Source organism: Callorhinus ursinus, unplaced genomic scaffold (genome assembly GCF_003265705.2).
Source record: "Callorhinus ursinus isolate GAN/ISIS: 27379988/994484 unplaced genomic scaffold, GSC_fseal_2.0 scaffold783, whole genome shotgun sequence".
In the NCBI taxonomy this organism is placed as follows: domain Eukaryota; kingdom Metazoa; phylum Chordata; class Mammalia; order Carnivora; family Otariidae; genus Callorhinus; species Callorhinus ursinus.
Genome location: NW_027397838.1, coordinates 4,278 through 17,163, shown reverse-complemented (window position 1 = coordinate 17,163; position 12,886 = coordinate 4,278). Strand labels below are relative to the sequence as shown.

Here is a 12,886-nt window from a genome sequence, read left to right as displayed (position 1 = left end):
GCTAGACCAGGGTTATTATTTAATGACCCCTGGAAGTGTTCAACAGTCTTTTCCTGTCTCAAGACTGCATGGAACTGAGATGTATGAGTAGGGGAGATCCAGAGGGCTCACAATCTGTGTAGACTTTAAGGGAAAATGTCCCTCACATGGGGTGGCTAGGAGAAGCTTGGGGTGGACTGAAATGTTGGTTTAGTTCTCTTGCAAATGGGGGTGAGTTTCACAAATCAGGTCCTGGGCCCTGTCCTACAATGGTTCTGCAAACTTTGATGTTCCTGAACATGCCAAGCATGAGCCAGTCATTGGAATGTAAACACCATGAGAAGAGGGATTTTTTTCTTTTTGTTTGCTGCCATTTTCTAGCCCTAGAACAGTGTCTGACATATAGTGGGAGCTCAGAGTAGGCAACAAACTCATTTCAGGGCATTTGCACCCTCTGCTTGGAACTTCCTTACTCCACAGGGTTACCAGGCTTGATTCCTTACTTCATACACATCTAGACTTAAAAGTCATCTCCAGAGAGAAGCCTCTCCTGACCATCTGATCTAAGACTGGTTACCTTTCGTCACTGTTATCCCTTTCTTCTCCTTTACTTTCCCTATCTCTCGCATGTTTGTGATTTTATCATCACTTTCCCCACTGGTAGTTCCATGGGGGCAGAGCATCCGTGTCTCATCTGCTGTGGACTTCTGTATCTCCAGCACCTAGAACAGATTCTGGCAGAATCAGTGCTTAACACATTATATGTTGAATGAATGAGTGAATGAATGAATGCACGCAGAGGAAAGAACTTAGCACAGTGCCTGGCACATGGCAATTGGGAGATAAATAATGTTGATGATGTGAATAATGACACACTCTGGATTGGCCACTGACAATCCTCAGTGTAGGTCCTGGTAATTTGGTGAGTGTAAATCGTTACTCTTCCACCCCACCTGCCATTCCTCCTTGCACCTGACAGAGACTCTACAGGGTTTTTTTGTTGTTGTTTTGTCTTTTTTTAATCATCTTTTGCTTTTCACTTTTTGCTCTTAGTGAAATTGTGACAAAGCATTAAGGGCACGACTTCCTCTCTCCCAACTCTTGAATAAAAGCATTTTCAGATCCTTCTTACTAATACATAAATGCCTAACAGTAGCATCATCCCTATAACCCATCAAATTCCAGCCACCTGGCTTCTCCCAGCTTCTAGGATTTGCACATCTCTTTGCATTCACACATGCTGTCATCTGCCCACAGTGTCTTCATTCTGTCCCATTTCTTACCTAAGGATACTCTTTCCAAAATCCAGCTCCAGTAATACCTCCTCCATGAAGTTCAACCAGAATTCTTCCAGCAGCTTCTACCTCTTCTCTCTGGTTTTCCAGACTGGCTTTTCCTGTTTCCATTGGGGTTTTCATCACAGAACACTATACTTAACCAAGCCCCTCTCCCCAACGCCATAAATGAACCCCTCAAAATCAGGGGTCTCCCATATAGCAAGAAGTGATGCCCAGCTCTGACCTGAGTCAATGGAGGGTGTTCCTCAAGCTTGTGGGCTTGGCTTTACAGACCTTCTGGGTTCAAATCTTCCTCCCCTCTTACCATCTGTGAGACCCTGATTTGTGTTTTTAATCACACCATGCCTTATTTATCCCACTTGAAATCAGGGATCCTACTTATTACAGTGCAGTAAGCATCAAACACCACAGACCAATGGAAGAAAGGATAGAGATAGGGATTCTGGAATGGGTTACATTTGGGGATGACTTAGGATGGGTCATTACTTAGATATTTTTCACACTGATATATGGGGACTGTTTATGAGTTAATTGAAAGTAAACATAAAGAAACAAAAAATGGTTGAACATATTTCTGAAAAATACCCAGAGCTTTATTAACTTTGTTAATTCAGCAGAAAGTGTATTGCACTGGAATCATCGCTCTGGCTCATTCAGCTCAAAGAATGGTCCTCACTGCTCATATACACATAGCTTCATGGGTCATGGAAACATATACTGAGGTAAACAACCTCGGAAAATAGAATTTAAGGAAATGAATATAAAGCAAATTCCAAAACACAAAAACAAAAGTTATAAAATCTGTTTAAATATTCCCCTGCACTCTCATAGCACAAATGTTCATTTTACTCAGAGAGCTTTACAGCATACTGAAGGGCTTTGACATAGCACCTCCTAAGGGACTCTGTTCTCTTTTGACTCATTAGCATGAGTTGCTCTGGACCATGGCGATGAAGAATTTGCAGATAGAGCCCCAGGATTCCCCACAGTATTCCAGGGCCATCTTTGTCTGATTTATTAAGTCTGGGTCCTCCACACACTTGGGATCCTTGGTGGCTACGGTCTGAGTCTCCACTGAGCCAGAAGGGATATTCTCTTTGACCTTTATCTGCTCCTTAGGGGATAACTCTTTGACCTTTTTAGGTTCCATGAGGGAGGCCTTACTGACTTTGCTCTGCTCCCTGGGAGAGGGCTCCGTTAACTCCTGGCTGGGTTTCTTGTTCTGAATCAGAGTGGAATTCACCAGCTTGAAACTGGATTCTGGAAACTTCTTTCTGCACACCTTGGTTTTCAGGACAGTTTTGGGGTCCCCACAGATGACCTTCTGAGAGCGCAGTTTCCGACCAATTTGTTTCCAGTAGACATTCTTTTTCTTTGACTCTAGGCAGGAAGCTGGATTGCCAGTAAAGACACAGGAAAACTTGTTGTCTTGTCGGGTGCACTCAACCTTCAGGGTGATGCCCTCTTCTTGGTCAGTCACCACCCATCTGCAGTTGGCATGGTCTTGGGTGACAAACTTGCCTTTGGCCAGGTGTCTGGGTGGCTCAATCTGGGTCTCTCTCAGAGTATGCAATTTATCTCTGGTGCCTTTGCTGACATGTCTATTCTTTACTTCCTTTTTGCCCTTCACCAATGACACCTCAATAGCCAGAAGAAGGAAGGAGAGCAGGGTGAGGCTACGGATCCTCATGGCTTCAGCTTGGTGGAAACCTGTTTGACAAGAGCAGGTGAGTCAATGCTGGGCAATAGTTCAGCAATACAAGGCTGCAGGATGCCCCTCCGTCTACACTGACTTATGCCTCCTTGCTTAGAAGTGAGATCAGATCAAGAATCCTTCTGGCTCCTGGAATTACTAGACCTGCAGCCCATCTATTCACATTTCTCCTTGACTTGAGTGCTGAATGTTAAAAATCTCCTACTCTTCCTCCATTCCTTCACCACTCTCTGAGCCAAATAAGCTCTCATCCCTCATTCACTACTCCTTTACTCCTGCCTTTGCTCACTCACTCACTCCTTCATTTACTCATTAAACAAGCATTTATGGAGCACCTACTATATACTATGCACTAGACTAGATGTTGGATATATCAATGTGAATGAGTAGGTCACATCTTAAAAAGATTAGAAAAAACTTTTGGGGGAATTTAAATAGCATTGACAAGGAGTCTGTCCCAATTCTGTCCCCAACTTGATCTTGGCCAAGTCACTTTCCCCTCAGTGCCCCTGGATATCGAGGTGTTAGGTGTGATAATTGCCAGTCTCCTCCAGCTCCATGTGCTGGATTTCTAACCCAGTTCTACATGGACTCAGGTGACCACATAATGAGAAAGGACATGGCAAATGACATGAAAGGTGATGTTTGACCCAACGTTCAACACATATGGGATTTGGACATTTTTAGATAGATGGGTTTGTGAGGAGGCCATCTGGAGTGCAGTAAGAGCTTAAGGAAAGGCATGAAGGAGGGGAGGTCATACCATTTGACTATGCAAAGTGAACAAGCGTGGATGGGGTGAATTTCTACCAGAGCATTTAAACTAGGAAGTTGAAGGGAAGGATGATACCTGACTGATTTCTGGAGCTTTGTGGCACAGTGCTGGGCTTGTAGAAAGCTCTCAACCAATGCTTTTAAAAATAAATCATTGGCTGGGCGCCTGGGTGGCCCAGTCGGTTAAGCATCTGCCTTTGGCTCAGGTCATGATCTCAGGGGTCCTGGGATCCAGCGCTGTGTCAGGGTCCCTGCTCGGCAGGGAGTCTGCTTCTACCTCCCCCTTTGCCCCTCCACCTCCCCTCCTCCCCACTTGTGTGAGATCTCTCTCTCTCTCTCTCAAATAAATAAAATCTTAAAAATAATAAAAAAGAAATCATTGCATAAATAGGATTACCTTAAATGCTACAGTAAACTGCATGGATTATATCAGGTTGGCATTTTTTAAAAAATGTTGAAAGGAGAAGAGATAGCACTTCTCTTTGACACCTACTATATTCTATGCCCTTGACCACTATTTGATTCTCACATTTAATCTAGTCAAGAGCTGTGCCTGGTAAGTAAGAATAAATCACCCCCAGGTAAGAGATGTGACAGTTCAGGCTCATACTGGTAAATAAATTGTTCAATATCCCATATTGGGCAAGTGACAAAGCTGGGAAAGGAGCCAGAACTTGTCTCTTTGGCCTTTTATACCACCAACTGTGCTCACCTCTTGCATTTCTACTTTGCTCTGTCCTTTGGAAAATACTGACAACAAATAAGAAAGTTATGAACTACTCAGGGTTTTATTTGGTATAGTTCATGATAAGATGATTCATACTGTCAGTGTTCCATTTAAAAGAAATATAGATTTTGCTTGTATAAGGGGCAGGTCCAGAAAATGGCCCAAGATCTTATTTCCACTCTGGGCTTGTGGCCTCTCCTCAGAATTGAGAAAAGGAGACAGACAGTCACAGTGGGCTCCTGAAGGAAGGATGGATGGGGGCCTAGATACACCATGTGAAGACCCACTTGTTATCAGGGCACTGAGACTCAGCCCCCACGTGTCCCTGATAGGATCCTGAAGTCCTCAGGGGAGTGAGAAGAAAGGTGGGGAATGGAACTCTTAGAAGAGCCAGACTCTTACCTTGTTCTGAGTATGCAGATCCAGTGTAATCCCAGATGTGAGAGTGAGCTAGCAGGCTTACAGCTGTCTCATCTGCTGTGCCAGGCAGGGGAGGCCCTTTTTATTGAAGCCCCGGCAGATAGATTTTACAACACACACACCTGTCTATTTTTATCACACTCCTCCCAATCATACCCCTTGGGAGGGAGCCAGTTCCTGGATGGAAAGTAGTTGGTGTAACCCTGTGGGAGGAGGTATTGGCAGGGCATTATACTTGCTTCCTTCAAGCCCTTCTCTCTCCCCCAGTGGCCAGGACAGGAGGACGGCTCAGCCTTGCAAAGACCCTCCTTGATGGGAGGAGGACCCCAGCAGGAATATCTGTGGGGAGAGTTATAAACAATAACAAAACTATCATAGCTGCCAAGCCCTGTGCTATTTTACCTAAAGCTCCCCCTAATTCCCAACACACCCACCCCACGACATGGTAGCTAGGGTTTCTATCATTTTACAGATGGAAATTGGAGCTTATTATATTCAGGGCTTGTCCAAAGTCACAGAGCTGGGAGGATGAGGAGTCCAGAGTTGAACACTGGGACTACCCACATGCGCTGTCTGATCGTTCCTACTGTCTCTCTAAAGAAATGTTTGTGAATGATTGACGGAAGCTGGGGAAGCCATCTCCGCTTCCGAGTCTGTTTTCACAGAGGCACCTGAAGTCACTATGTGGGCAGAGGAATCCATGGGCTCTGAAAAGCTGGTAAAGAGTGAATTCCTGGTATAGGGGATTTCTGCTGAAAATATACACCTTCAGGTCACACACAAGGATTTCCCTCTGGTCAGCCTTCTATAGGCAGATTCTTGCACTAGAATGACCTACAAGGAATCCTGGAAATGGCTTTCTTTTAGCTATGTGAACTTCCCCAACCAATTAACCTCTCTGAACCTCCATTTGTTCATCTACAGATTGCTGACAATAGCAGTACTTTATTTTGGGCTCATACTAAATATTTTATGGAGCTAAGCTATTCACATAAAATGAAGCAGAGCGGATTTGGCTCGTAATGGGGTTTCAAGTTGTATTCATTAAAAACAGACATGCTTGGTTTTCACAACTAGCATATTGAAGGAGACTCATTTCACAAAGATGTGGACTTTGCTACATTTTGTCACCTCACTTTTCATGATATTTGGGCACAAGAAATCGTTTGCTTTCTTTTAACTCAGGTATAAGGAAACAATAGCACCAAAGTGATAGTAAATTCCAACTGACCCTTATCTTTGGGACAGGGACAATATGAATGGTGGGGATTGTGGTAAACTGGGTAGTCCTGATATCTAAGTGTCAACACCCAGCATTGAATGACTGAGAACATGTTGGCATGGGGGTCAGTATTTTCAGACCTTATGAATTTTTTTCACATATACATTTGTAGAAATAAAAGTGGAGACTTCGTGTACTTTTAAGACATAGATTAACATCTAGATGTGTGGATATGAAATTTAGTTGGCATCTAATAGAAATTTTCTAAAAATACTGTCCTTGCCCACAATAAAGATACCAAAAGTCATAACTATGGTGGGCTTCCATTCAAAATCCACCTGTTTGGGAATTTCAAGCGCACAGAGATATGGATATCAACCGGTTCACTCTGTGGTTCAGAGAATTTCTTCATGAAATCAATTGGAGGTGGCTATTTCCCCCAAACTCCAAGCTTCTTGTAAAATAGGATCACCCCAAGATCCATCCCCTTTGTCCTGAACACTATTGAGCCATGACCTCCATAAACACACACTCACAATGTGATATTTTGGGGAATTATTTGGACATAGGCAAAATAAAACTGTTTTGTTTCCCAGGGAGCTATAGACCACAGTGGTCTCCTGCAAAATAAGAAATTCATCTTGATCCTCAAGAGGCAGACAAGTTCTTTCTGGAAGAAGAATGTAGGTCAAAACACAAAACGTATTTATAAGGAAACATGAACTCTGGGATCTTTTCTGAGAATTGTCTCTAAATTTTGCCAGAGAACATGGAACTTCCCCCACTGGCTTTGCATGGACCTTCAGTCTTCCTGTGATCCCATCCCAACTTCTGCCTTGATTGTTCTATTCTAAGCAGGAGATACAATATTAGACCAAGCTGTGTAGTTCATTCCCTGGTGGCTCAGCCTGTCATTCTGAACTCATCTCCACACACACACACACACACACACACACACACACACACACACGCATGCACGCATGCGCGCGCGCGTACGCCCACCCTCCAATCAGGCCACGCTCAACATTTCCTGAATACTTCATGCACTTGCTTGCTCCCTTCCTGTCTTTGATTCTGCTGTTATCCTTACTTGGAATGTCCTTCTAGTCCGAGTTTGCCAGGCACACACCTGCTCATCCTTCAAGATTCAGTTCATATGTCATCTCCTCCCTGTTGGTGTCATTGGTCCCCTCATCATTGCCTATGCTTTCCCACTTTCATGGATGTTCATGGAGAGAAATAGACCATCACTCCCAGTTAGTGTATATGTGTGCCAGCATTGTGCTGAGGCAGTGTTATTATTTCACATCTCAGTATACTGAGAAAATGATGCACTTGTACTACAGTGCCCTGGGGAAACTGGAGAGGTTTGGAGCCCTAGCAAGGCTGTCCACAGCAGGTTCCAACTGTCTCCCCATGCTCCCAGGATGAAGCAGGTCACTGCCTCCTGGAGGAGTATGTAAAAGCTCATTGACTTTTTCCCACACAAGAGGAAAGTGCATGCTGGATCCTCATGGTACAGACGTAGAGCTGAGGCTCAGATGGGCTGAGCACATGCTTGACACACCACTGGAGAAGAATTAAGTGGAGGCCACTTCCAATATTCTTATTAAAAAGAAATTAATGTGCCCAAACTTTGATAAATTGTAAACTCTTTCTTTCTCTTCTCATTCTAAATTCATATATTTTCAAATGTAAGAATATTATTCACCTTACAAGATAACTGTAAAGGGCGCCTGGGTGGCTCAGATGGTTAAGCATCTGCCTTTGGCTCAGGTCATGATCCCAGGGTCCTGGGATCGAGTCCCGCATTGGGCTCCCTGCCCCTTGGGAGCCTGCTTCTCCCTCTGCCTCTCTCTCTCTCTCTCTCTCTGTCTCTCATGAATAAATAAATAAAAAGTTTAAAAAAAAAAAAAAACAAGATAACTGTAAAGTTGGTTCTCTTGCCCCACATCCCAACCACGTCTCTGTATCCCCCATCTTTTCCATTATAGTGCTACAGTTATAAAACTTTTGAACCAACATGGATATATTATTACTAGTTAAATTCCATACTTTGTTCAGCCCTCCATACTTTTTACCTAATGTTCTTTATGTAATCATTAATAGACTTTATTTTGAAGAGTAGTTTTTGGTTCCCAGCCAAATTCCCAAAGAATTACCACATATACACCCTGTCACTCTCTGACACAACTACTCACAGTCAACGTCCTCCATTGCAGTGGTACAATCATTATAGTTGATGAACTTTTCTTGACACATTATAATTACCCAAAGTCCACAGTTTCCATAATAGTTCACTGTTGGTGTACAGTCTATGTATTTTGACAAATGTATAATGACATAGTTCCACAATTATAGCATCATACAGAGTAGTTTCACTGCCCTAAATATCCTCTGTGTGCCATGTATTTATCCCTCCTCCACCCAATCTCTGGTAATCCCCAATCTTTTCATTGTCTTCATAGTTTTGCCTTTCATGAATTTCATGTAGTTGGAATCATACAGAATTTATTCTTCTCAGATTGGCTTCTTTCACTCAGTAATATGATTTTAAGTTTCCACCATGTCTTTTCATGGCTTGATAGCTCATTTCTTTTTAGCACAGAATAATACTCCATTTTCTGGATGTAGCACAGTTTACCCATTCACCTACTAAAGAATATACCAGTTTCTTCAATATGTTTTGGCAATTATGAATAAAGCTGTTATAAACTTTCATGTGAAGATTTGGATGTGAACATACGTTTTCATTTCCTAATGGATGATCCGAGCCAAGATTCCACATGATATTTAGTACTCATGACTCTTCCACTAAGTGCCTCTTGCCTGTGATGTTTCCCAGATGTTCCTTGTTTCTGATGACTTTGAGAGTTTTCAGGAGGACTGGGCAGGTGTTTTGAGACTGTCTCCCTTTTGGAGTTTGCCTGGTGTTTTTCTCATGACCAGATTGAGGTTATGTCATTCTTCTCTGGCGCGAGCCAAGCAACTCATGCTGTTTGACAAAGTCCAAGTATGGGGGACAATCCTGAAAATCAGGAGACTCCACAGCTGGCTCCTGCTACTTCCTTTCATTTTATTTGTGGCAATCTTTATAATCATGGGATTTTTTCTGGGGTTTCATGATAAAATGATTTATAAATTTAGTTATGCCTATGCAAGCAATCACAATGAAACTGATTCCAAAAGGCTGACGATGGACCATGAAGTAAAAATACCCAATGTCCTCCAATCCGTAATTCATCTAACAAGAGCAACGCGGAGTTCTTTAATAAGTTTCGCTTAAGGGAGCTGTTGGATCCAGGCCCAGTAAAAGTCCCTATTGATGAGATTCCTCGGGCACCTCTGAAGCATCAGAGTTCTAGGAAAGAAAAATCTCATGTCCTTCCCACAGTACAGGGACCTCCCTATGTTACTTTGATAGGATAGGGTGCACACACTGTAAGTTGCCTTGGGAGCAAGAATAAACTTTAGATAATCTTTCAGCAACAGAAAAATATAACTTTTTCTGCATTAGCACACAATAGCAGATAGGTTACGCTTCGTCTCGCACAGTCACGCTCTGTCTAGTACCTTTGTTTTTAAATCCAAAACGATTTAAGATGATTGTAATAAGATGTAAAAAATAAAATCACATGTTATGAAAGAATGGAAAAGACAAGGAAATATTCTAATGTATAAATAAAGTCCCTCCGAGGCTATCGGGAGGAGATGCTTGCAACCTGATCCTGTGTCCGTGTCTCCTCACTCACCGACGCCGTGCTTTCCTTCAAGGACCCCTCCCCTGCTGGAGCTGGACTCCGGCACTTCTCTTCATCAAAGATTTAAATGGTGGATGTCAGGTTTCCATTGGGGGTTCCGTAAAGTCTAAACAGAATTGGTGAGCACCTACGGGTTAAGGCTGGTAGTTGAATGCATGTCTTATGCAATCTGGTCGGTGGCAGTTGATTGCAAGTTGAAAAGCTGATTTTATTTTTTACTCTTACGTGTTTGTTACTACGATATTGTTCCTTGACCTTGGGGGCTGGCACCTGCAGGTACAGTCACCGTTCTATCACTGGGTGAGATTTTGTTCTGAGCTGAGGCTTAACCATGCAGTAATACCAGGCCAAAATTGGTAGAAAACCAGTCCTTTCTTCAACAGTAACCTCAATGTTCAGACAAAATGCTGAGTTGCTACATCAAAGAGATATTAATTTGTTGGGTTAAATCATGTGCTTTGAAAACTTATTTGTTGTCAGAAAAAGAGGAAATTGGCTAAACATCAGCTGAAATCTAATTAGGGGACAAAAACCATTCATCTTAAACCTACTGAACAGTACCGGAATTCCAAATTTAAAATGCTCATTAGTCATACGATTTCAGAATTCCCATTCAGCAAATCAGATGATGCATATTGCTAAAATTTTACTTTAGAAAAATAAGAGACAGGAAAGAGTTGATGGAATACATTCAGTATGAATGCAAATTGGAAGTCTATTAAAGTTTAGTTATCTTAACGGAATGCCCTATGTCACACCCCATAATATTGGACCCATTTTGTTTGGAGCCATGTGCAAAACTTGGTTCTTATTCTGAATCCATCTTAAAACTAACTCATGGTTTTGTATTAAATTAAACCAAAAGAAATCTCTGTTTGTGGTAAGTAAAAATGGCAGAGTATCAGCAATTTTTAATAGATCAACCTAATAATAATAGGGACTTTTCCCTTAGGTAATAAAGCTGTTTGAATGTTTTATATGTTCTTTAAATTTTTTTTAGTGTTTTATAACAATTTTTCATACAAGGTAAGTTCATTGATTGTCTTTGTGTTCTTCATACCTTTTTTTAAAAAAAGAAAATCACTCTAAAACATCTTAAACATCTTACAAAGAAGTCTGATCCTTTTGGATAAAGTTTTCAAAATACACAGATGGCTGTGCACCTATAGACACATACACATATATACATCACATATGGGTATGAATGTGTATGCACACTTGCCACCTCAGTATCTTGGGGCAGAAGAAGTTCCTAGAGATTCTTTCTTTTGAATTTTTAGTCTCTAACCTATGTTTTTTTACAAAGAATGCCCGTTGCCATCCTGGAAAGCTGGCAAAAGGAGAAGACAAGCTGCCCTTTCTCTGTGTTACCGCTGTGAGTCACCATGCATGTGGGCAAATGAATTGCTGCTCTATCACGTGAAAAGGTGAAGATATTTAGATGAAAGGCATCAGAAAACAGCTCTGGAAAGGCCTGTGAGGCACCTGGGGCAAATGGCACCCATGCCCAGAGAACAAAACACTCACATGTTGACACTGTTTGGCTCTAGGAAGAACAGGGCTGACCTCTAACCAGATGTCTTTCATTCTGCCACTCAATCATTCACTCATTCTGTCATTCACTCATTCTTCTATTCACCCAAAGAGCACTCATGAAACCCCTAATGTCCTAGGCTTTCTCTGTCATTGGCTGGAATGCAGTTAAGAATGACACACATGGTCCTCTTCATCAAAATTATGTCAGACAATAGGGGGGAAAGACAAGGATATTAATCACGACCATATAGGAGTAATTGCTATAGGGGAGAGAAAGCTGGAGAGATCTGGGTGGGGAAATCTAACCTAGCCAGAGGCAGAGAGAATTTCTTAAGAGTCTGAGACTGGTTAAGAGACACTCAACAGCTGGAGGAAAAAGAACAGTATTTATTCAATCATTACTCAAAAAAAAAAAAATCATTACTCAATAACCACTCTATGCAAAGTGCAATATTAGTCATGGTGGGGAATGCAAGATGAATACAATCTGGCTCCTACTCTCAAGACTGCCAGCTTAGTAGTCTATGGCTCACTACTTGATGATTGCCGTAGTGGTGACATATTGTTGCTTCCTAACCTCAAGCCTCTGATTTTTTTAATCTGCTTACAGAATGAGGTCCAAATTTCTGAGTCCGACATATGTGGCCTTTCCCTTCTTGATCCCAGCCAGCTTCAAGGTCAATACCCACTACACCATACGCACATGTCCTTGGGCTCCAGCTATATCTTACTAGCCACTCTTCTCCCTACATATCATGCTGTTTCAGCATGATTACCTCTGCCACACTGTTATCTTTGCCTAAAATTCCATTCTACCTGGCAAATTCTCCCAGTCCCTCTGCCCTTGACAGATTTCATTATTTTTTTAATCTTGGTTATCTTAAATTTTTTACAGACTTCACCATTATTACAGTTGATTTGTCACCTTGCTGTGGTTCATTCATGTATTTGCCACTGTCACCATCTTGGGTAGTGACATCTCTAGCCCAGAGCTCGAACATGAAGTTAGAAAGCATTTAGTACATATTTGTGAGATCCAATTGAATTTTGCATTTATCAGATTATTCTGATTGTAATAATAGGAAGAAAACTGAAAACAACAGAAACAAAACTGGGAATTTATTAGAAGTTTCTTCTAACTCATGGAAGGTAAGGGTTGTGTATGATGAGTATCTCAAAATGTATCTTTGGGGTTTTAATTTATGGGGTTGATTAAGTGACTGTAAGAGAGGCTAATGCCATTGAAAGAAGAATTTATAACTTACATTTCTCAGGACAAGAGGGCATGCCATGCCATGCACGGCCACATAGGGAAGCATCTGGTTTGGTCAGGAGGCAGAATCAAGAGGAAGGGGAAAGCTTGAGCCAGAGCCCTTACTGTAGTTTCCAAGGGAAAGGTGAGGCAGGGCAACATAAACAGTTTTGAATTGGCCAGTTTGAATAATTTCAGTGGGC

At 42.0% G+C, this 12,886-nt stretch overlaps 1 protein-coding gene across 1 annotated transcript; it reads right to left on the bottom strand.

Moving 5' to 3' along the window:
• Positions 1–1,869: 1,869 nt before the first annotated feature.
• On the bottom strand, positions 1,870–4,976 carry LOC112819110 (fibroblast growth factor-binding protein 1-like). Its single transcript, XM_025866144.2, has 2 exons — positions 4,895–4,976; positions 1,870–2,987 (listed from the first exon to the last, which is right to left on the bottom strand). Exon 2 carries the CDS (start codon positions 2,965–2,967, stop codon positions 2,200–2,202), a length of 768 nt encoding a protein of 255 aa, XP_025721929.1. The 5' UTR covers positions 2,968–2,987; positions 4,895–4,976; the 3' UTR covers positions 1,870–2,199.
• Positions 4,977–12,886: the final 7,910 nt, after the last annotated feature.